Here is a 26584-nt window from a genome sequence, read left to right on the forward strand (position 1 = left end):
CGGAATCTATTTACGTCTATATCCCAGAGGCTTTTATCCACCCATGATTTTCACAAATTATATCGTTGATTTGAGAAAAATAAAAAATTTTGTTTTTAAGAGAATTAATTTTTATTGCCGTGCATTGTAAATATTTTATAAAAATAGTAAATGCTTGGCTAAAATTTGCATGGAATTAGGATAATTTATTATCCGGATGCGAAGTTAAAAAAGTCTGTAGCAGATTTCAAAGAAAGAAACGTTTAAAAGTAAAAAAGAGAGCTTCAAAACAAGAAAAAAATGAACAATAATTAATGATATTTAAATGCTAGATAAATAAAAAAAATTTAATGAAAAACAATAATTATGTAAATGCTAAGTAAATGTAAAAAATATAATAAATATGGAAATTTTTTTTTCAATTTTTAAATGATACATAAAAAATGCTTTGATTTACAGCTTCGTACTTTTATTAAAAAAAGTATTAAATAGCACCTCAAAATAAATTATTTACAATAATTGGCGCTGAATTAAAAAAATTGCTTGTTTATTAAGCAAAATAAAAATTAAATTTTTAACTATATTTTTAATTTTTTGTTTAGTTTTAAAAATTGTGTAATAACGGACTTATTTTGGAAAATTATTTGAAAGCCTTTATAGTGCGGCGTTTCCATGTAATTTTCCTATTTATGAAGCATTTACAATATTATTTTCTCATTTTTGGCAATAAGGCCGTGTAAATATAAAAGACAAATTAAAACTGTTAAATTTTTGTATTAAATTTTTTTATACAAAAATATTTGAAATGATATTTATTTTTCTGCGATATAATCATTTAAACACAAAATTTAAACATGCAAGACACTTATCTAAGAAAACATAAACTTTAACTAAATTAATTTTTTAAACTTTTAGTAAAAAAATTAAAATATTTATGTATAAAAATTTTTCGTTAAATATTGTAAATTAAAATATTCAAATATTTAATTTTTTCGTTAAAAAAATTAAATATTTAAATATAAAATTTTTTCGTTAAAAAAATAAAAAATGTTTAAATATAAAAACTTTTCGTCAAAAAAATTAAAATATTTAAATATTATATTTGTTTATATTTATATTTAAAATATTAAAATTTAAAAAATTTTCGTTAAAAGAAAAATTAAAATATTCAAAAATAAAAATGTTTCGTTAAAAAAATTAAAATATTTACATATAAAAATTTTTCTTTAAAAAAGTTCAAATATCTAAATACAAAACGTTTTCTTTAAAATATTAAAATATTCAAAATGCTGCCTTAGGTGACATCACCTGAATCTTACAATTTTTAAAGCATTTGAAATATTAGAGAAAGAATAAAAATTATTTAAAAAAAAATTTCTGAAAAATCTGCTATTTAAACTTTGTAAATAGTTAAAAAAGCAGTAAAAAATATTAAAAAAAAATCTCTCAAAAATCTGCTATTAAAACTTCGCAAAACACGCATATAAAAATATATCAGTTTATAGCGATATTTGTATGTTTGTTGCTAATTCTTTAGTTGTTCCTGTTTGTTTGTTTGCATTGTATTTATTTATTCTTAAACTACAATATTCAATTTTTATAGTAAGAATTTTAAAACATACAGATGTATATTTATACGCTCACTGCTGTACAAAAACCGCAAACCAAAAACTACTTTCTAAACACTGCCAAAATGTAAAACTAAAACTAAAATTTCAACTACTCAAAACCACAAACCGAATAAATCCATAAACAAATCAATATTAATGTACATATTTATTTTTTCTTCTCCCCACCTTCGCCTCACTAAATGCCATTTAAATATATGTAGCAAGCCTTCGATATCTTGGGTTTCACCGCTCAAGAGAAACAGGATGTCTACAAGATCACCGCCGCTGTCATGCATATGGGTGGCATGAAGTTCAAGCAACGTGGTCGCGAAGAGCAGGCTGAACAAGATGGTGAAGAAGAGGGTGGCCGTGTTGCCAAGTTGTTCGGTTGCGATACCGCTGAATTGTACAAGAACTTGTTGAAGCCCCGCATTAAGGTCGGTAACGAATTCGTCACACAAGGTCGTAACGTACAACAAGTCACCAACTCCATTGGTGCCCTCTGCAAGGGTGTGTTCGATCGTCTCTTCAAATGGCTGGTCAAGAAGTGTAACGAAACTCTGGATACTCAGCAAAAACGTCAACACTTCATTGGTGTACTGGATATTGCTGGTTTCGAAATTTTCGACGTAAGTATGACGCGGTCCGCTGCAACAAAAACAAAAGAGAAATACAAACAAAAAAAAAAAAATAACAGACACACAGCTTGAGTGTAAGAGCATGCGAGATATGCACGACCTTAGTGGGCTCTCATATATCGCATGCGCACTTGCGCTCGATTTACTGTGGTTGCTTGCTATTGGGTATGGTTGTTTGTTGTTTTTTTGAACGCATACCTATTAGCAGCAATTGTGTCTAGGATACACTAACACCACTCCTTTAAGTGGACGTGACGCTTAAAAAGGGTGCACGAACATACATATACATACATACAAAAATACACATACCTACAAAAACATACATACCTACCAAAAATATGCATTCACACAAAACACGATATTGACCTACAAACAGTATTTATACGTAGAATTTGCATTTCCCCCACACAAGTGTCACACACACACCCAAAATAAACTAACATAGCGTTTCACATAGACACTTCCCATTTGCACTCCTCCTACACCACTTCACCTTAAATACACAATATCCTCTACTTAGTAGCACATGAACACTCTCTCCCGCACGCCCTTATTACTCCATCATTACACTTTGATCAGTTGCTGAAACACACAAAATAAGAAAGAAAAAAAATTGTTCAAAAACGAAGCTCATTTATTATGCCCTGTATTGCCTCAATATAGTACAATGGTTTCGAACAATTGTGTATCAACTTCACCAATGAGAAATTGCAACAATTCTTCAACCATCACATGTTCGTCTTGGAACAAGAAGAATACAAGCGTGAGGGTATCAATTGGGACTTTATCGATTTCGGTATGGATTTGCTAGCTTGTATCGATCTCATTGAAAAGGTGCTTATTTAAAACCAAAACAAAACGAAACAAAAATATGATGATGAATATTGCCAGTGTCACAGTTTTCGACTTTGTCTTTGTTTGTTTTTGTCACTATGCTGTCCAATTTGCATTGAATTTTTTCGTTTATTGTTCACCAAAAAAAAAGTAGATATTACCAAGCAAAAATGTCCGACGGGTAATCTCGATGCGCTGAAGCAACAGGTATTGGTATACGTTCTATGTCGTGTTAAAGTTGCCACCAAGCACCGAAAAAGCATCATTACTTTACCTTTTCTGTCACCAATGTAAAAATATTTCAAAATATGTACAATTATGTAAAAATCAATTTTCCCCTTATGATACCTTCATAGCACGCAGCACGCAGCACACAAAACAAAAACACAAAGATCATACCAACAATTTTTTCACTTTTTGCACACAAAATTTCACCACTTTATTACCACCTCACCTCAGGCACTGCTCACCCTTTCACCATTCGTTTGTAGAATTTTTGTAATAATTGTTTTATCCATATGTATTCCCCACATCTATCTATGTTTGTACATACAAATATTGTCTTGTAAAAAAATGACCACGTACCAACACCACCACCACCACCACCACCACCATTAGTACAATGGTTTCGAGCAATTGTGTATCAATTTCACCAATGAGAAATTGCAACAATTCTTCAACCATCACATGTTCGTTTTGGAACAAGAAGAATACAAGCGCGAGGGCATTGACTGGGCGTTTATCGATTTCGGCATGGACTTGTTGGCCTGTATTGAGATGATTGAAAAGGTTGGTTATGCGCACAGACCAATAAGTACTCAATTGATAAATATACAATATGGTATTTATACTCGTATACTCGTAGAGCAAAATAAGGAGCGTAAAGATTGTGAAAGTCATCTCAATTACAAGTTTTCTCTAATTTAAGCTATAGCACGTAAACAAAAAGAAAAAACAGAATGAAAGAACAAAAGCATTTTTAGTATTGGGCGTAATTTGTTATTTGACGTAAATAACGATTTATTGTGCGCTTGGTGCACTCAACCAAGTGGACATATTGCATCCGTATTAAGTGTGTGTTTGCACCCAACCCCAACGAAAACATATCGAATTCAATTCCTCGAATTGTGTATTTGTGTGTATTGCACGTGCCCCCTATCTCGATTACTTTTTTTTTTTGCTGACATGTGTGTGTATCCCGGACATGACAATTCCTTTATTGTAACCATCCTTGGCACCTGCACTGAGTCCACCTGAAACCAACCAACAACGTAACTAACAAATCTTTATCCTTTGAAAACCGTTTAACAACAACATTCACGTCTGGTTGTTATGTTCCATTTTCCTCATATACAGTACAACGGTTTCGAACAATTGTGTATCAATTTCACTAACGAAAAATTGCAACAATTCTTCAACCATCACATGTTCGTTTTGGAACAAGAAGAATACCAACGCGAAGGCATTGAATGGACTTTCATCGATTTCGGCATGGACTTGCAGTTGTGTATTGATTTGATTGAGAAGGTATTGGCAAAACAAAAATTAAAAAAAAACAGAGAAGAAGACAAATGCCTCGCGCAAAATTGCTGCAAAACAGCTGTGAAAAAGGCTACGCTAAAGGCTTCGCGTATAAAAAAAAATAGCGTCTAAAAAAAAGAAAAATAACTGCTTTGAAAAAACCTAATCTCGTAGAAGTAACAAACTTCTAGTTGAACTTCAACATTCCAAAAAATTTTTGCAAATAGTTAGTCTTTCGTTTTCACATTTAGACTTTCTAGCGAACGCGTTAAAAAATTTAATAAAATAACAAAAGCAATAAAACAACGCGTAGAGTAGCGATCCTGTAGATGGTTTTCAATATTCCAAAAAACTCTTTCTTACATTTAGGCTTTCTAATGAAGGCGTATTTAATCAAATAACAAAAACAATAACACACAATGAATAGCAGCGATCCTGTAGATGGGTTTCAATGTCCAAAAAAGCTCTTTCTTACATTTAGGCTGCCTAAAGAAGGCTAATTTAATCAAATAATAACAAAAGCAATTAATAGCGGCGATCCTGTAGATCGTTTTTAATGTGCCAAAACGTATTAATATATACAAAAAAAATTGAAAAAAACTAATTAAAAATATAACGCTACATATAAACGTGTTTTGTCCCGCCTAATAAAACTTAGTCCTATGGAAACTAGTTCTCTTCCAAATGAAACATAATATTTTCGTATTTTTATTAAAAACTTTATAAAGTAAAAAATCTCATTAAATAAAGCTAATCAAAGAGAAAACTAATAAAAGAGAAAACTAATAAAAAAGACAGCTAATAAAAAAGAAAGCTAATTTAAGAGAATACTAATAAAATAGCGCTAAATAGTGCAATACCAGTAAACTTTATTAATAGCTAAAGTATAAAAATCTAATTATTAAACTTAGTTATGCGTACAGGTATATTGCTGGGCTATGTAATTGATTGAATAATTAAGTTATGATTATTTGGTTGAAAATGAACTATTTACTTTCTTCAAGATGCGCGCGCTCACCAGCCTAAAAATTCAATTTTAACAAACTTTGAAGAAACGTTAACTGGCAGTTAAGCGCTCATTAACCTTCAGTTAAAAGTAGTGCAAGTGCCATTTAAGTGAATAAACGGTAGCTTGACATGTTTCACTATTTTCCAAGCAGAAACCGACAGTTTTGGAAATCGCTAACCACCAGTTAAAATTAAGCTATTCGTTGCACAGCTAGCGCGTGGCAAAAATATCGCACAGATATTAATTGCAAAACAATGGCGAGATACTGTTTTTTGCTTAATAGACCTACAAAAACACATCAGCCAGCAAAGGCAAACGAATTTTAATTAAAGTTTTGCTAAAAAAAAGTATATTTCCTGAAGAAAAAACTGTCGGTTAAGAACTAACTGTGAGTTAGTATATTAAATTGAGTAGCAACCAACATAAAAAACGCATCGGCCAGCAAAAGCAAACGAATTTTAATTAAATGTTTGCAAAAAAAAAAACATATTTCCTGGAGCGAAAACTGTCGGTTAAGAACTAACTGTGAGTTAGTATTTTAAATTGCATAGCAGCGAACATAAAAAACGCATCGGCCAGCAAAAGCAAACGAATTTTAATTAAATGTTTGCAAAAAAATACATATTTCCTGGAGCGAAAACTGTCGGTTAAGAACTAACTGTGAGTTAGTAGTTCAAATTGAGTAAGCGGCACCGCTTCACCCGAATATTTAAGTAAAGTGAAAGTTCAAAAAATCAAACTTAATAACTGATTAACTAGATTTGTGTCAAAGTTGTTGTAAATATGTATGCAAAACAAAACAATCACCTATTTAATTATTTCTCATTTGCAAACCTGCAGCACTTCACACTCAGTTAGTTATGCACACTTAAACGTACTTACATGTGGATAAAAATTAACAACAAAAAAATTCAAAAAAAAATGTATATAAAAGTATTTTTCCACTTTACGTAGTGCGTCTTTCTGTTGTAAAAATTAATAGTAGTTATTTGTAGTTATTCGTAGTAAGAAATGCTATAAAAATTTAACAAAAGTACCGCATCATTTTGGTGCTAGTCTCTAATGCTAAGGTAAGCGCTAAATTTCCTGTAAAAAAATGTAATATCTGTAAATTTATGTAGTATTTTTAGATAGATATTTATTTTACTGCTCCTTAACTTGTAGTATGTGTAGTGATAGTCCATAAATTGCACGCTTATTACTTTGTCTATGACGCACTGTTTCATGTCACAATTTTGCACTGCATACAATTTTCAATTTTCTAAACACAAATTTTTCTCTTTTTATTCCCACCTTTAAATACCTTTAAATCATCAATAGCCTATGGGTATCTTGTCCATTCTTGAAGAAGAGTCTATGTTCCCCAAGGCCACCGATCAAACATTCGCCGAAAAATTGGTCAACACCCATTTGGGCAAATCGGCGCCATTCCAGAAGCCCAAACCACCAAAGCCCGGTCAACAGGCTGCTCACTTCGCTATTGGCCATTATGCTGGTGTTGTTGCCTATAACATCACCGGTTGGTTGGAGAAGAACAAGGATCCATTGAACGACACTGTTGTCGATCAATTCAAGAAATCTTCCAACAAATTGTTGGTCGAAATCTTCGCTGATCATGCAGGTCAATCTGGTACCGCCGAACAAGCCAAGGGCGGTCGTGGTAAGAAGGGTGGTGGTTTTGCTACTGTCTCTTCGGCCTACAAGGAACAATTGAACAGCTTGATGACCACTTTGCGTTCAACACAACCTCACTTCGTGCGTTGCATCATTCCCAACGAAATGAAACAACCTGGTTTAGTGGATGCTCACTTGGTTATGCATCAACTGACATGTAACGGTGTACTTGAAGGTATCCGTATTTGTCGTAAAGGTTTCCCCAACAGAATGGTGTACTCTGATTTCAAGCAACGGTAAGTGTGTGAAATACCAATACATACATGCATACATACATATAGATTTAAATACTTAGAAATAGTAAAAGACTTAGTGAACTGAGGGAATAAATACACAAGCAGACTTAGTTAGTAAAAAAAATTTGTTAGTTAAAGCAAAAACTATATATATTTTTATTTTATTTTTAAAAAAGCACAGTTACATACTCTAGCACACACTCGTTTGTAAAGGGTGATCAATTTAGAGGTATCTGATTTTACATCGAAATAAACCAACGAGAATTCAAATTGATTGGGCAATCTTAATTTTTTTTTTGTGTATTTCTATTCAAGACAATTAGCTTTTTTTAAAGATAATCCCTTTCAAATGTTGGCCGTAACTGCGCCGTAATTTAGTTTTCCATAAACACCAATTTTGAATGACTCGCTGGTGGACTTCGGTTGTTATACTTACGGTTGAATAACTTTAGTAATGTTGGCTTGCAATGCCTCAACCGAAAACCTCATACCCCCACAAATAAAAGTCCAAAGGTGTGATATCATACAATCTTGATGGCCAGTCCACTGGTCCGAGATATGAGCTAAATTGTTCACCGAAGCGACGACGCAGTAAATCCATTGTTTCACGTGCTGTGTGGCAAGTATCGCAGTCTTGTTGGCACAAAATATGTTGTGGAGATCACGGGCTTCAATTTCCGGTATCAAACAGTCGCTTATCATGGCGCAATAGCGCTCACCATTCACTATTACATTAGCGCCAGTCGCGTCTTTGAAGAAATATGGGCCGATAATTCCTCCAGCCCATAGGCTGTACCAAACGGTTATTTTCAATGAATGTAATGACTACTCTTGAATGGCTTCGTGTTGCTTTTCAACCCAAATGCGGCAATTTTATTTATTGATGTGGCCATTGAGCCAAAAATGGGCCTCATCGCTGAACACCATAAGTTGGCATGAGTGCGCGATGTACACTTTTCACAAAGCGTCGATTTTCGTAATTCACATTGTACGATTTGTAAACATTTCTGAGGCGACTTGGCTTTTCATGATGAAATGTCAATGAATACCGAAAAAAAATTTTTATTTAACTCGACAGTAGTCACGCGTTACTTATATATGACACAAAAATCCTTTTCGAAAAAGCGCCTCCAAGCTGATCACCCTTTAGATTATATATTACCATTATTTATATTTAGTTTACTTGCTCAGCGCATCGACTTAGTGCGCAGCAATGAAAATAGAAATAGAAATTAGAAATAATTTAAAAAAATTTCCATTATGCTAGTAACTGATCTATTATTTATTTATTTTCGCACCCCTTTTCAATACCCTTTAAAAAAAAAAAAAAATCCCAAATACTCCTCAAAATAGTTACATGATCTTGGCTCCAGCCATCATGACCCAAGAGAAACAACCCAAGAATGCGGCAGCCAAGTGTTTGGAATCTGTTGGATTGGATCCCGATATGTACCGTATTGGTCATACTAAGGCAGGCAGCTGTTGAAAATTTCCTGTTTTTCCCCACCTTATTTAAAAAGTGTTTCATGTATATGAATTCATGTAGTCTTCAATTCACAAGTTAGACACGTTTCCCCTTATACTTCACTGTACCACTACAATGCCACTTGTATTGCGTCCTCTCTATAAACGAAACATACTCGTATATCAGTATTTCACCTTCAGTTTAATTAGCTCGTACCTCATGCATCAGTATTGCACCAACCATGTAATGTCTGGTAGTACTTACCACATACATACTTATATATAATTTTACCTAGAAAACCCACATTGAAGTGTTGGCGAACTATATTTGATCCTTTCACAAGTATTTTGTAGCACTCGTCATATATTTTATTCACCTAAGTATAATATTAGTAGAGAAATGTCTTGCTGAACGAATGCAACCCTTCATGTTAGATCCTAAAAATTAATATAACTTTTAAATTTTTGTTGTTTTTTTTTTTGAATACAGTTATCCATTTACTCATTTTGTGTAGTATATTTGGTGTTTTTGTTGAACCTCTATGATTGTTTCACTTTATGCAAATCATAGATTCGTTAGCCCTTTAAGAGCATCACATATTTTTATGATACATATATATTTTTTCGCTAATCACATATTTTTGGTTAATTGATATTTTGTTATTTTTGTAATTTTCCTATTCCTATAAATCGTTTTTATAAATCCCCATTTTTGTAGTGATGTTTTGCCCACCATAAGATTCATGAAATTCACATGAATTCAATATCTCATTCCACTTCGGTTTTATGAATGTAGGCCACTGTAGCCTTCAACTGGCATGACTTAAAATTTTTGTTTTTTTTTTGTGGATGTTGCTCCTTGACAAATGCCCCTTTATACTTTTATTCTCTACAAACACGTTTATATTACAATTATTCCCACTTTTGAATGTTGGGGAAACTGTTCCCTTTTTTATGGAACACTCCAGTATTGCTGGCGCATATACAATACATCAATACTTCCACAATCTCCTTATAATATTTAGCTGGCGTATTACATAGTATTGCAGCATTACTTCCCCAACCTTAAATGAAATAAATTTTCATAAACCTTCATGACTGATTTTAACAGAATTTGTTGTATGTTTGAGAACTATTTATCTTGTTACTTTGATTTTTGTGATACCCAATAGATTTGTATTGGAAATATATTTTATATCTACGCATGCTTAGAATTTATGTACTTATACATCTTTAGTTCAACACACAAAAATACAAATTAAGTGTTCGTAGTGTACATCGCAGATATATAAATTCTAATGATTTAGCATAAGAAACTCTACACCGCCACCAACACGCCACACGAAAATTAATTCAAGAATATATGAAACAAATTTTACCAAATTTAACGAAATATCTCCACACACAACACTACTACATTCGCAGGTATCAGATCCTTAATCCCAAAGGCATTAAAGACTTGAGTGATGACAAGAAAGCCTCAAAGGTTCTTATTGAGAGCACTGAATTGGATCCAGATCTTTACCGTCTAGGCCACACAAAGGCACGAAAGAAAGCAAAATTCCAAAAATTCGTATAGCTTAGAATGCTTCGATAAGTAAATAACACGACTGGAGATTCAACATCTCTGCATTTATGATTCGCGCAATAAAGATTTTCTATTTTTTATTTTTTTTTATAATTGGTTCTGAATTGTTTTTGAATTGGCATGAGTTGCAGTACAAAATTGAATGAAAATTTATATACTTCGGTAAACGCTTTTTCTAGTTCTAAGAATACATATCGTAGCAACACTCAATATACAGAAACACGCATACTGACCTCAAGTCTACAGAATTACAAAGCAACACTCCACCATAGCAACACTCCACCTATACTCTTTCACTTATTTTTTGCTCACTTGTCACTATTTAGTCCTTAGACTACACTCCATAGAATCATTCAATATACAAAAAATACGCACACATATGAAAATGAAGCGAATTATAAAGCAACACACCACCAAATAAGCAACTCACCTCCAAATAAGCAACACACCACGAACGCCACACTCCACCATAGCAACACTCCACCTCTACTCTCTCACTTATTTTTTGCTCACTTGTCACTATTTGATCTTAAGTCTACACTTCATAGAATCATTGAATATGCAGAAACACGCACACGCACACGCACACGTATGCAATTGAAACGAATGACAAAGCAACACACCACCAACACTCAATCTCTCATTTTTCTCTCACTCTTCACTATCCACCATGTCACACAACACTCGAATACAATACAATTTCAAAATGTTTAAACTTTCAAAACTATGCAACAATTACGAGTATTTGTCTTATTCTCAACACATTTTCCCACACGCAGCTATCAAATATTGAATCCAAAGGACATTAGCGGTATGGACGATCCGAAAAAATGTTCTAAAATTCTTATAGAATCCACAGAACTTGATCCAGATTTATATCGTCTTGGTCACACAAAGGCATGGACTCGTTTTTTTTTTTCGATAACATTACAAAGCAACAACAAAAAACTTTGTTTCTTTTCACTACATGCATAGTTTGCAACTACGCAAATAAAAATGTTGCTAATCGTGTTTTTGTTTTCGTTTTTGTGACTGGTTTGCGAATGCAATGTATACCCAATTTTTCACAACAACCAAAAGCATGTATTGCATTCAGTAAAACATACCATACCAATGTTTTCGATTGTGTATTGTGGGCCTAGAAAACGTCTATGAACGGCGCTGGTAACTTACACACACACACACATTCGAACCCTCACTCATCGCAAGCAAATCGCAAACGATCCCAAGGAATGTGAAATGAGCTCGTGGTTTTGAAATTGCGAGTGATTTTCTCCGCTCATCGAGTACATAATATCAAGATTTCGCATGTATCTGCATACATACATACATATATGTGCACAAAAAAAGATTGCATTACATTTGCGTGTCACGCTACCCTATACATTTTTTTCCGTCCACTGTATGCTGAATGAGTTCCCTAGCCTTTGAATGCAATTTTTATGTAATCAAAGTTTTTGAATCTGTTTTTTTGTATCCTTTTCACATCCTTTTTAATTATTATATCTACATTTTTTATTGTACGTATGTATGTAGTTTTTATGTATTAAGTTTATACATTTTTACTAAAACATTTTCTAAACATATACACATTTTTTATTTTATCATATCAAAACACCAAAAAATTAAAAATAAAAAAAAACTATGTGCAACCTTCACTACACCAACAGCTACCAAATTCTTAACCCAAGAGGAATCAAAGGCGTTGAAGATCCCAAAAAAGCCACTAAGATTTTGATCGAATCCACTGAATTGGATGAAGATCAGTACCGTCTGGGTAACACTAAGGCACGGATCCAATTCGTTTTCACTATAAAAAAAATTCCAAAAGAAACTAATTCAAAATGCCACACAAAAACCGCTTAAGTATACATTAATATTATTGTTGTAGTCTCCTCTAGTACACATCCAAAACACCTACATATATCCACACATACACATACACCTATATACGCCCTTTTACATGCAGTAGCTTAAATTTACCCACATCACCCACACACAACCCACACGAATCCGCAAAATGCAAATGGACTCCAAAGCTGGGAGTTCCTCATGCATACCTACATAAATATTTTGACATGCACCTACACATACCTAAGAGACACTTTTGAAAGTTCTCGCACATACACCCTGCGAATGAAGCATGCCGCTGCATACCCATCCAGTATATCCACCACTCATAGAAAGATTATATACATACCTACCCATGTGCAGCATGTTCGTAGATCTCATTAGCATTGTTATTATTTCCAACGGTATTATTATTAGTTCCACATTATTATGAGCCACAATCAAGCATGCCCTTTGTTTTAAGTTCTTTGATACGCGTTGTATAGCATGAGAAAAATTATTCAAAGCTCGTCTCATAAATCGTTTACATAGGTTCATATGCATACCAATACATACGTGCATACTCGTATATATAAGTAAGAGAACCCATTTACCCATTTAGCCATTTACAATGTGAGTTTCAAAGTCATTACAAACAACTCATTTCCCACAAAACATTTTGCAGCTCATGAAAGCACTGCTGGAGGTGAATTCATGTCATAACAAATATATTATATGTTATATGTACATATGTATATATATTTTACTACAGGGATTTCAGTTAGTTTTGTTCATTTTTTAATAATTATAATTTCGATAAGCCGATTTTTTTTAAATTTTTTCCAATAATGATAGGCAGTTTTTTAGCATAGTTTAATAAATTGTTAAAATTAATTGCAAGAATATGTAAATTTTTTGGTCAAATGTTGAAAACATATTTTTCCAAACCTTAAATCATATTTTTTCAAACCTTTTTTTCTAAAACATACGGCCGAATAAACGTACAATTTGTAAAATAATTTACAATTCAACACAGGTTTTTAGAAATTAATTTAGTTTAATTAATTTTAGTTTAGAAAAATTTTATTTAAAAAAATCATATGCAGATAATAATTTTTAACTGCAGCACGTGTGCTCCACATTTTTATTCTTTCAAAAACTTTTAGCTTTTTTAAATAAAATTTAAATTTTTTTTATAATTTTTTTTTTTTTGGTCAAATAAAATTATTTAGCTCTTTAACTTATTTAGCTCTTAGCACATAAGTTAATAAATAGAAATAACATTTTGGCCATCAAAACAGTTATTAAATTTAAATATTTTTCTCTAAACTCCGTTATTTACTCATACACCAAAATCATCAACCAAAAAACAACAATATCCCACCGCCACCGAACCAAACAACCATCGCAACATTTATCTACCGCACACCAAAATTGCACGTTCACACACACACCCACATATACAAATAAATTCGTATCATATAGCTACAAGATCATGTGCCCGAAACTTTTGGTCGGTATTCCGAAAGATAAGAGGGCCACAGAGATTATTATTAATTATATTGATTTGCCAGAAGACCAATTTCGATTGGGTCACTCCAAGGTACCTTATTCAAAACTTCAAAACAGAAAATAAAAACTAAAGCAATCGCAAACAAAGATTAATAAAACTTCCAAGCAAAACGTGTCTTGTTCAAATGTACAAATTTGTCAAAACAACTGTCCAAAAAAGCGAAATATCTAAGCACTAATCAATTTTGTGAAACTGTTTGGTGAACAAAAAAAAACATTAATTATAAAAATAATATGTGAAATTTGTCAGTACTTTACTTACTAAATTGGCCATAGAAAAATAAACTATTAACATAAATGTCTCAAAATCAAACTTAACATTTTCCATTTAACATTAACCATTTAACATCACTTCGTCATCACCACGTCCAGCAGCATCCACGACGAATTCAACTAAGATCATATTTTCACCTCAATATATTCACACTCACATATTCACGTGTTCACTTACATTTTTCTTTCATTTTTTAATATACTTATATATGTATGTTCATCGATATATATTCGCATATTAATCATAATTTTTCTCCATGAAAAAATGCTTTAAAAATCACTCGATTTTTCTTCGTTTCATTCCCGTGTTTTGTATGCAGTTACTTTCATTCTCAACTAATATCCGAGCTATAAATATATTCATTTTAAAAATTCATTTATATGTTTGTAAAATATGAACGTATTTTATGTTGAAACGCTTTTTAAAAATAGTAGACTGATGGTGAGCTGAAAGAAAATGGTGAGATGAGGCTGAAAATAGTGCCTTACAAATATTTATTTTTTTATATATTTTGCTAGAGAATTTATTAAATATGCGCAAGCAATAGGGTCAAATTTATGCTTAAACGCAAATAAAAATTGTATTTAAAAAATTGTTTTTATAAAGAAAAAATTTTAAATTTTCCTAAAAATGAAGGTAAAAAGTTGAATATAACTAAAATTTATTATTATTAATATTTTTCCTAAAATTAAAAGTATCTAAAGTAAAAATTTTAAAATAATTAAAATTTCTTTTTTTTTAATATTTTCCTAAAGAATTACTAAATATTTGCTTAAACGCATATAAAAACTTTGCTAAAAAATTAAAATATCTCTTAAATTGTTTTAAATACATTAATTCAACATGCATTAAATAATTTTTGTAATTCTACGCCGCAAAAATAACTTTTAAAAATACCCCCAAACGCCCGTCGCCACTCACTCAGCTCACTCTAGGTCATCCGCTCTAAATGTGGCATACCACAGCAAGTGGCAAGTTTTGTATTAACCATTATTTTCTTTCAATTCTCTTCTCTCCGCGCACTCAAAATTCCTACCCCACCCCCTCCCCAAAAAAAAAAAACAACTTTGCAAAAACAATAGGTGTTCTTCCGCGCTGGTGTCCTGGGTCAGATGGAAGAGTTCCGTGATGAGCGTCTCGGCAAGATCATGTCCTGGATGCAAGGTTGGGCTCGTGGTTACTTGGCCCGTAGGAACTTCAAGAAATTGCAAGAACAACGTATTGCCCTCAAAGTTGTGCAACGCAACTTGCGCAAATACTTGCAACTCCGCACCTGGCCATGGTACAAATTGTGGCAGAAGATCAAGCCTTTGCTCAACGTTTCACGCGTTGAGGATGAGATTGCTGTAAGTATTGCAGGAAAAAAGAAAAAAATGGAATTTTTATTTCCTTTCAGTCACTTGCGGTGGCGAAGCGGTTGAGGCTGGCGAACCATGCGCGTGTTGGTGTTGAATTCAACTGTGAACGATGGTGCAAGCTGAGGTAGTTGTAAGGAACACATGCGTATGTATGTGTATGTGTATACTACGAGTGTACATATAATTAGATGTACACTGCACAACATTGCCTGCTGAAATGTTGAAAAATTCGCTAATCTACTTTGCCACAAAATTCAGTTTGCTGTGAAGCTCAAAATAGGAATAAAAAAATATTTCACGCTGCTGTCATTGCACCTGCTCGAATACATCACTTCTTCGTTGGTAGCGCCCTATGCATTCGAGTGCAATGAAAAAAGCGCAAATTGAAAAAAAAAAATCTAAAATAATACGCCAATATTTAAATATAGCACTTGAACGCGTACACACTTGACTTGACAACTTCCTTTTCAGAAAGCAAAAAAACAACAACAAAATACATAATCATTTTTTCTTTTAATTTAATTCTTTTGCACATTGCTTGTTTGGCCTTTTGGCTCACATTTCTGACAATGTTGGCAAGTGTGTTCACTTAATTAGCGCATACTTGTACGTGCATACACACATATGTATGTGTGTGCATGTGCAGGTGGAAGCCAATGGCGTTCAATTTTTCAATATTGCAATTATTGCAATTTTTCTGCTGCCACATAAGATTATCTATCGAACATCAAATAAATAGATGCAGCAAAAACAACATGCAGGCAAATTGTCACGAAGCGCTTAACGTGAATGATTGAATATTAGCGGTTGTTGATGCTGTGTGCGAATATGATTTTCAAACTGATTGACGTTAATCATACGCCCCCGTGCGCACACGAACGCTGATCATTGTCGTACTTGCAATGACATTCTGCTCATCTTGGCTTTCGGCTTTTGGCTCTTAATGTGCCAAACATGCAAATTAGCAAGAAGACGTGTGTTTGTGTCTGTGTGTGTGTCGCATATGCAGCAACACTTTAACGATCAGCTAATCGATGAGCTGTAACGGCATATGAGCGTATCAAATGAAATGGATTTGATTATTGAATTAATTGCATAATTTCGATTGAGGTGCGTACAAGTGAAACTAAAAATACAAATCTACAAAGGATGTAGCAAATATCACTTATGCCAACAAGCAGATTTTGGCTTTGTAAATCGTTCTTTTTTTTAACTCTTGGCGCTACGCGCTATTTATGACCATTTAAGAAATGCGCAAACTCTTATCTGGGCGATGACTCACACAGCTGTGCATATGCGTGTGCAAGAGATAGAAAATTCACTTGTGATAATTGTTTACTTAACAGAAATATTTGTGCGTGATTTTTCTTTCCTGGAAGCTAAAACACTTGCACATGCGAGTCGTAAAAAATTTGATTTTCAAATTAAGTATAAGCGAAGCAATTTGCTTGCCCAACTGCTTACACAGCTGAAAGTGATCACATTTGTGTGTATGAGCTGGAAAAGAAAATGCTTCATGTGTACATACATACATACATACATACATATACTTTTTCACTGAAAAAGTGATTTTTTGACAGATGAACTTTTGATAATTTAATAGGTTTTTAAGAAAAAACTTCCGCAAGCTGTTTCTTACCTAAAGCGGGTGAAAACTTTTATCTATCGCAGAAAAACAAAATATATCTATTTTGGATTTTCACTACGGTTTTTTGTTTCACTAAATTTTTTCCTATTTTTGAAAGAAGTCAAATTAGTCTTACTTTGATTTTATTTAGGAAAACTTGCATAAAATGTATCCCACCTAAAAAGTCAATATACAAATTTTAATAATAATTTTTTTAAATTTAGTTCAAAACTTTTGTATTTAGTCTTCAAAGATATTATTATACAATAATATTATTATTTTTAATTTAATTCAAAATTTTTGCATTACTCTTGAAAAAAATTATAATAATTATTTTTTTTAATTTCATTCTAAGCTTGGGTTTTTATGCTTCAAAGAAATTATTGATAATTTTTTTTAATTTCATTCAAAACTTGCGTTCATATTCTTCAAAGAAATTGAATTTATTTTCTTCAGAAACTAAAATGTAATACATTTTTACCAGCAAATTTCGTCAGAAATTTTAATTAAGCAAAGTATAAATTTCCTTTTAAATTTTCCTAAATATTTTTTTATAAAATTAAAAAAAAAATTTTAATTATAATACAAAAAGTACCCACTCATGAATAAAATACATTTTCCTTAATTGTTAATATTTTTTGTATAAATTTTGTTTAGTGTTTTCTAAAAATTGTGGAATGTACCCTATTCAAGTATATATAATTATAAATGTTTTTTTTTTATTTTATAAACATTTTTCGGTCCCTATTCCCATATAAAATAGTTTGCTTTAATTTTCGCCACATTTTTTATTTTCAAAATATTCATTACTTTTTTATAATTGTGTTTTTTTTTAATTTTTATTCTCTAATAAAATTAGAAAAAAGAGCCCTATTCATAAATAAAACAATTTTCCTTAAATTTTCCCTCATTTTTAATTTTCTTTACAGTTTTTATTTTCAATAAGCTTATTAGCTTTTTGTTAACAATTTTTTTCTAGAAATTTTTTTTCTAATTTTTTCCTCTAAGGAAATTAAAAAGTGCGCTATTCATAAATCAAACTTTTCCCCTTAATTTTCTTCCCATTTTTAATTTTCAATACTTTTATTAGTTCATATTTCTGTCAATAATTCTTTTACAATATTACAATTTTTTTTTAATTTTTTCCCAAAGAAATTACAAAAAGTACTCTTTTTATGAATAAAATACTTTTTTCTTCAAATAAAAACCATTTTCGTTAATTTTCTCCATATTTTTTATTTTCAATATTCTTGATGGCATCTTTTAGCCTTTCGTTTATGTTGATAATTTTTTATCATTTAACAATTTTTTCTAATAAAATTAAGAAAGTGCCCTATTCATGATTAAAAAAATGTTTCCTTAATTTTCTCTACATTTCGAATTTTTAATATTTTTGTTAACATTTTTTAGCGAGGCCGAATCTTTTTGCTCTTAAAGAACCTTTCTCCTCTTCAGTAGAAATATGTGAAAACTGCAAATATGTACATTCATACATACATGCGCCACACTCTGCTATACCTACTACTAATATGCCTCAAGAATTTAGTGTCCATGCTCGCTGAATAGCTATGAATAATTGTCTGCTTATAATTCTTTTGTGCTGATCAAAACTATGCACACCCCCGCATACCGCTTTCGCCAATTGAAATGTCCATAAATAACTATATACAAATACATCCGTTTGTTTTTCAAATTCCTTTGGTGAACAATTTTTGCTCCACCTCTAAAAGCTCTGCAAATGCGAAATGGAGTAGGCTCTGCATACAACAGTGGAGCCAAATGTCGAAGTCAATCAATTCATTGGCACATATGTCCAGCACATTGAATACATTTTAAACAACTGCAAATTTTTGCACAAAACCACTTTATAACGGCATTTTTTTTTTTATTCGTATTTTTCACTGGCTCTTTGATATGACTTTGCTCGTTTGACGTGAAGCCATTTTATAGTATCAATTATTTTCTCCTCAATTTATTTTCCTCCCCTGCGCTTTGTTGGCAGCTGCAAAAATCGAAAAAAAATTGAGTAATAGTTGAGTGGTGTTAACAAATAGCGATACAAATATCTACATAGGTGTGCATATGTATCAATTTGATGTCCTCTACCTACAACTACTCATGCATATGAATGTATGTCTATGCCCCTGAGTGTTTGCAATTGGCGCTGCTGCTCGTTGCTGCTTGAAGTAGTTGCTCCGTTCCAATCCGGCTGTCATGGCTCATCGTAAAAAATTGCTGCATACACAAATATGCACTTATACATGTATACCAAGAAATATATATGTATATATATGTGCACAAGTATGTGTGAATATACTTAGCGGCATGTAAATGACATGCCACCTAAGCGCGCAACTCAATCAACAGCTGAGGCAGCTGTAGCGCCGACAACACTCAACTCGTCGCCGTCGTCTGAATGAATAATGAAATATGAATACTTATACATTTTTCATATACATATGTATGAAAATAAAAATCGCTAGCCATTGAATTTTCCTTCTTCTACCTACGAATACTTATTAATATTTCTAATTGAAACCCCATCAAAATAATTTGTCCTACTCATATTGGCATGAGCAAGCGAGCGGATGCGCAGCCGACTGCGGAGTTTAGCCATCTTACTCACGCCGCCAACAACTAGCCACCTCAGCAGTATTAGGCTGCAATAACAACAACAGCCATGGCCACACACCTAAATACTTCCCAAAATGCTAAATATGCCCGGCTCGCGGAATTTGTGGCACAACACCTGTGCCATATCATTGATCGCCATACAAGAATGGGTCTCCGCGCAGCCTCTTTCGTTCGTTGTTGGTTACGGAAAAAAATGTATGACTACCACCCTTGCCGGTAGGTGCTTGTTATATTTTTCGGCGAGGCGCATAAATATGAGATTTATTAATGCGTTGAATACATCGTTCGCAGAATCTTCGATTCGATCATATTCGGGGCGTTGCTAAATTTATTTACCCCACACACGCATACGCTGATACGCTCATATAAACAGGGCAATCATTACTCATACACGTATACATTCTTGTAGATGGTTGAAATTGAAATTGAATTGAAATAATTTCTTCTTTGAGCTGCACCGAATTGCTCATTGCGGCTGCACTCATCATCATTCCAGCTGTTGACCAGTAGCTAGTCGGACCTAGTTGTCTAAACGCGTCGTCGCGCAGTTCAGTTCACTCGCTGACCGCAACGAAATCAAATCGAATCCAAAGCGTTTTTGGAATTTATGGCAAACAGTTAAGATATAAGGAAAAAAACAACAACCAACAGTATTTAAATACGAATTAATTTAAAAAATAAAAAAATTATTTTGCAATAAAAAACAAAATCAATTGTCATTAAACGACTCTTTTGAGACAAACGAAAGCGCAAACGCCAGTGAAAGCTCATTTAAGCCAGCAAAGGTGAAAGCTGATTAAAAGCTAAACGCACGCGTTTGCGAATAAGCATTTCGCTCAAAAATATTTGCTACTAAATCAGCGTCATCTTGTAACTTTTTACACCACCAACGCTAAACGTAGCCTAGCAAATATCCTTGCAGCATAAAATAGTTTAGCCACATAGTAGAAAACCCCAATTTAAGTGCCAAGCCACATCTAATATGGCAGATGAAAAAAAGGTAAAGAAATCGAAAAAGGCCGCTGCTCCTGCCACCGCCACTGCCACGGATGCTGCTGAGCAATCAGCGCCACCAGTATCTGAGTCCGCACCAGCAGAAGCTGCAACCATCGAAAATGACACAGCAGTTGCCACACCTGAAACTACCGCCCCGCCTGCACCGAACGACGAGGTAGACACCAACACCAGCATCAACACTTCGTCCGCTGCCGCTGCACCACAAGACAACCCGAATAGTTTTTCCACCGATATTAAAACCCCATCTGTTCCTTTTGATTCTAACGAATTACAGCGTCTAGAGGAGAAGGCCAAGAAGGCTGAGGAATTGCATGCCGCTGAAGTGAAGGTACGCAAGGAATTGGAAGCGCTCAACGCCAAGTTGTTGGCTGAAAAGACTGCCCTTTTGGACTCGCTGTCCGGCGAGAAGGGTCAATTGCAAGACTTCCAGGAGAGGAACGCTAAGTTGACTGCCCAGAAGAACGACCTCGAGAACCAATTGCGCGTAAGTAGAAATTTTTAGGCAAAAAACAATAAAATCATAAAAATCATGAAAATCATGAAAACCATAAAAATCAAATAAAATATAAAAATCATGCAAATCATAAAACCATAAAACCATAAAAATCAGAAAAATCAGAAAACCCATAAAAATCACAAATGTTATCGTCGAAGCGTTAGGCACGCAGCAAATTTGTGATTTCAAAGGATATTTGGTCAAATTTCGAACTGTATAAGAAAATCCATTGGAAAAATATAGAAGGTGTGTGTGCTTAAAAAAGTCCCATAACCAAATTTATGCTTTAAATTTAATTTTATTATTCACATGTGAAAAGTTAAATCGAAAAAAATGCGAAGCACGTACGATTTTTGCAAAGTGTTCGTTGATCTTTTAAGGATTTGGCTGAATTTTATCATCACTGACTTTTATGTCACTCAAGTAAACGGGAAAATCCTGTGAGCGCTCGCTCATCACTCAGGAATTTTAATTGAAATTTTGAGCTCGTCCATTTGTTTGGAGATGAATTCTTCATTTGTGGAACAGTATTTATGCCATACCACAAATTAAAAAAGCAACTCGACCTGAGCAACTTTAAACAGGAGCAAAGTAGGAGGTGAACATTTAAAGATACTTTCTAATGCAAGCCTCGAAGAAATATAAAAAAATATATAAAAAATTAAATAAATTAAAGAAATATGCAAAAAAATATACATAAAATATTAAAAATTAAAAACATAAAATATATAAAATGTAACAAAATATATTTTTTTATTCAAATTTATAAAATTATGCCACTAAATCCCACTGCATTAAAGCCATAGTAAAATCAAATCGTTGGGAAAACATAAAAAAGGCTCAGGTATTTTGGAGAAATAATCATTACAAAGATTCGTGAAGTATCTATTTTCAATTCACACGGCTCCTTACAGTCGCCCATCACTAAATTGTTCACCAAAACATTTTACTCCAAACGTTAGCAATTTTTTCGAAAAACTCGTAGGCTATAGCATTCAATATAAGGATGACTATTAGAAAACCTCAGAAAAGAACCAGCACTGCTTGTGCCTCCAAACTACAAAAAACAGAAAAACTTCTATTTGTATCACTAATTAGCAATAATCTCATTATTCCGCCTCGTTTAACTTTTGGCTCATTCTACGAGTGTAAAATTCGCTTACCTGGCCAGAGCTAATTCGCGTGTATGTATTATATACGTACTCTCACACACACACATGCGATGGCTCACAGCGATTTTAATTAAAATCAACTATGCAAACATAAAAATTCCACCTTCCTACCGATCGTTGATTGCCATTCTATTGTACAAAACTTGGCGATCCTCGATTCACAAATTCTTGCATTTTTGCGGTCCACATGCAATAGCGGCTCATTAAGTGCGGCCAGCGAGCATCATAAACCAATGCAAATCGCAAATCGCAAATCAATAACATCAACAGTCACAGGCATTGCAAATTAATCACTACTCTGGTATTTGTGTGGTGGATTTGCACTTGCCGCAATAGATCACAGCTGCAACACAACGAGCAAGCAAACAGGCAGCAAACACAAAAAAAATAAAAACAAACACGAAGAATCTTATTAAATCTTTCACGTACGGCGTGTGCGTTATTTTTAGAAGCAATTTCGATTTTTGATTCAACACAACTATTCAAAAGAGTGCTTTTGTGCGTGGCACTAAAAATAGCAGCTTAAGAGTCGAGTGATCGTTAAACGATCGCGCGATATTTGAGTGTATCCAATCAAATCATAATCATAGTGCATATGCACACATACATACACATCATACACACATGCATACATATTTACAGTTGGGTGTTCACATTTTAATTACATTCTTACGCTCGTTCGTTTTTGCGCTTAATAGGATATCCAAGATCGCCTGAGTCAAGAGGAAGATGCCCGCAACCAATTGTTCCAACAGAAGAAGAAGGCTGACCAAGAAATCTCTGGCCTGAAGAAGGATATTGAAGATCTTGAATTGAACGTCCAGAAGGCCGAACAAGACAAGGCTACCAAGGATCACCAAATCCGCAACTTGAACGATGAGATCGCCCACCAAGATGAACTCATCAACAAGTTGAACAAGGAGAAGAAGATGCAGGGTGAGACCAACCAGAAGACTGGTGAGGAGCTCCAAGCTGCCGAGGACAAGATCAATCACTTGAACAAGGTTAAGGCTAAGCTCGAACAGACCCTCGATGAATTGGAGGACTCATTGGAGCGCGAGAAGAAATTACGTGGTGATGTTGAAAAGGCCAAGCGCAAGGTTGAGGGTGATTTGAAACTCACCCAGGAAGCTGTCTCCGACTTGGAACGCAACAAGAAGGAATTGGAACAGACCATCCAACGCAAGGACAAAGAATTGTCATCGATCACCGCCAAATTGGAAGACGAACAGGTCGGTGTTGGCAAACACCAACGTCAAATCAAGGAATTGCAAGCCCGCATCGAAGAATTGGAAGAGGAAGTTGAGGCTGAACGTCAAGCACGCGCCAAGGCTGAGAAGCAACGCGCTGATTTGGCCCGCGAATTGGAGGAATTGGGTGAGCGTCTTGAGGAAGCCGGTGGTGCCACCTCTGCTCAAATCGAACTCAACAAGAAACGTGAAGCCGAACTCAGCAAATTGCGTCGCGACTTGGAGGAAGCCAACATTCAGCACGAATCCACTTTGGCCAACTTGCGCAAGAAGCACAACGATGCCGTTGCTGAGATGGCCGAACAAGTTGATCAGCTCAACAAGTTGAAGGCTAAGTAAGTATGCGTGATTTTATGAAATTTTCGAGATACTTGTTTCTAGGGGACGTTTACATATGCGCCATTTCGTCGTATGTGCATCGAATGTGATGTGGAGCGTTGGCTAAAAATGTGTTGTTGGAAGTCGTGGTTATTGTTGTATTCGTTTGTGAAATAACTTGATTGCCGTTAATAATTTTCAATTTCTTGTAATGCAATACAGGGCCGAACATGATCGCCAGACCGTCCATAATGAGTTGAATCAAACTCGCGCCGCCTGCGATCAACTGTCACGCGATAAGGTAATATGTCGTAAAAGCACAAAACAAAAACAAAACGAAAAAAAGAAAACATCCACGTCTCTAAAGACTGCACTATCCCCACAAATACCTCCAACAACAATTACACATATTACAGGCACATATAAATATGTAGAATACTCGCATGCAATTTCAAATGAAAATGAAAATGAAAACATCTTTTTCAAGAATTTCTGCGGCACTTCACAGCAAGTCCTGCAACAAGCTAGGCATTTTGAAGGCAGTCTGCCACAGGTCTCTTCATGCGAAACGCGCGTACGCTCTCCAACGGAAGCAATTCTCTCTCTCTCTTTCTCTCTCTATATATGCAATGTATCTCTTGAATTGTATTCCCCTTACACATTTTAACACAACTCTAACCTTATCCACATCTACTCTATTATTCACACAATCTAGGGCTGAGAAGGAGAAGAATGAATACTACGCTCAATTGAATGACCTCCGCGCCGGTGTTGACCACCTTTCCAACGAGAAGGTATACAGAAATATAAAGATTTATTTTGAAAGTTGTTATTGTACGCATTGCTGCTGTAATTACGCTGAAGTTGTCAATTGTATATTTATTTGTAGATCTGCTTTATTATTGTTCTTAAATCAACTTGAGTGCATAAAGCAAGCGTACACGAGAAAGTAAGGATACTTCATCCGTACTTTCCCCGTTGTGCGCGAAAAATTGTGAATTTGAAAGAAATCAGACTGTGTATACGATCTTGTCTCTAAAGCAACATCGATCGCTGAAAGCAGTATAAAATTAGTTTTGTAGATATGCCTTAAACCTAAGCCTTAAAACTCTAACTCTCCTTTTGTAATGTAAGACAGATATTCAAGCGCCACTACTAACTGTACAAAACACACAAAATCGCCTTACACTTTTCGAAAAACAATACAAATCTGGCTTGACACAAATTCTAATATTCGAATTATATTCTCGCAGGCTGCCCAAGAAAAGATCGCCAAGCAATTGCAGCACACTTTGAACGAAGTGCAAGGCAAATTGGATGAGACCAACCGCACCCTCAACGACTTCGATGCCTCCAAGAAGAAGCTGTCGATCGAAAACTCCGATCTGTTGCGTCAATTGGAGGAAGCCGAGTCGCAGGTGTCGCAATTGTCCAAGATCAAGATCTCCTTGACAACCCAATTGGAGGATACCAAGCGTTTGGCCGACGAAGAATCACGCGAACGTGCCACCCTCTTGGGCAAGTTCCGCAACTTGGAACACGACCTAGACAATCTGCGCGAGCAGGTAGAAGAGGAAGCCGAAGGCAAGGCTGATTTGCAACGTCAACTCAGCAAGGCCAACGCTGAAGCTCAAGTATGGCGCAGCAAGTACGAATCTGATGGTGTTGCTCGCTCTGAGGAATTGGAAGAAGCCAAGAGGAAGTTGCAAGCTCGTTTGGCTGAGGCTGAGGAAACCATCGAATCGCTCAACCAGAAATGCATTGGCCTCGAAAAGACCAAGCAACGTCTGGCTACTGAAGTCGAGGACTTGCAATTGGAAGTCGACCGTGCCAACGCCATTGCCAACGCTGCCGAGAAGAAACAGAAGGCATTCGACAAGATCATTGGCGAATGGAAACTCAAGGTTGATGATTTGGCTGCTGAATTGGATGCCTCACAAAAGGAATGCCGCAACTACTCCACCGAGTTGTTCCGTCTCAAGGGTGCCTACGAAGAAGGCCAGGAACAATTGGAGGCTGTCCGTCGTGAAAATAAGAATCTTGCCGATGAAGTTAAGGATCTGCTCGACCAAATCGGTGAAGGTGGCCGCAACATCCATGAAATCGAGAAGGCACGCAAACGCTTGGAAGCCGAAAAGGATGAACTCCAAGCTGCCCTCGAGGAAGCCGAAGCTGCCCTGGAACAGGAAGAGAACAAGGTATTGCGCGCACAATTGGAATTGTCACAAGTACGTCAAGAAATCGATCGCCGCATCCAAGAGAAAGAAGAGGAATTCGAAAACACCCGCAAGAACCACCAACGCGCTCTCGACTCCATGCAAGCCTCCCTCGAAGCCGAAGCCAAGGGTAAGGCGGAGGCCCTGCGCATGAAGAAGAAGTTGGAAGCCGATATCAACGAGCTGGAAATTGCCCTGGATCATGCCAACAAGGTACAGTACAAACAAAAAAGAATTAAAAATTAAATGTATACTTATATCCATTGC

General features: G+C 34.7%; 1 protein-coding gene across 22 annotated transcripts in view; it reads left to right on the top strand.

Annotated features, from left to right (window-relative positions):
- The window catches only part of LOC128863236 (myosin heavy chain, muscle), a 48480-nt gene that overhangs the window by 18923 nt on the left and 2973 nt on the right, over positions 1-26584 (top strand). For 5 of the 22 annotated variants that reach the window (XM_054102306.1, XM_054102304.1, XM_054102290.1 and 2 more), the window contains exons 8-16: positions 1811-2218; positions 2891-3061; positions 6912-7501; positions 8855-8972; positions 15312-15575; positions 21140-21349; positions 23232-24118; positions 24324-24402; positions 25355-26530. In XM_054102306.1, coding sequence (XP_053958281.1) covers positions 1811-2218; positions 2891-3061; positions 6912-7501; positions 8855-8972; positions 15312-15575; positions 21140-21349; positions 23232-24118; positions 24324-24402; positions 25355-26530 — 3903 coding nt within the window. Of the gene's footprint in view, positions 1-1810; positions 2219-2890; positions 3062-3679; positions 3851-4417; positions 4589-6911; positions 7502-8854; positions 8973-11332; positions 11451-12223; positions 12342-15311; positions 15576-21139; positions 21350-23231; positions 24119-24323; positions 24403-24816; positions 24896-25354; positions 26531-26584 lie in introns of all 22 variants that reach the window. The other 17 variants (XM_054102302.1, XM_054102298.1, XM_054102308.1 and 14 more) reach the window with 11 other exon arrangements.

This window comes from Anastrepha ludens, chromosome 5, assembly GCF_028408465.1.
Source record: "Anastrepha ludens isolate Willacy chromosome 5, idAnaLude1.1, whole genome shotgun sequence".
NCBI classification, from domain to species: domain Eukaryota; kingdom Metazoa; phylum Arthropoda; class Insecta; order Diptera; family Tephritidae; genus Anastrepha; species Anastrepha ludens.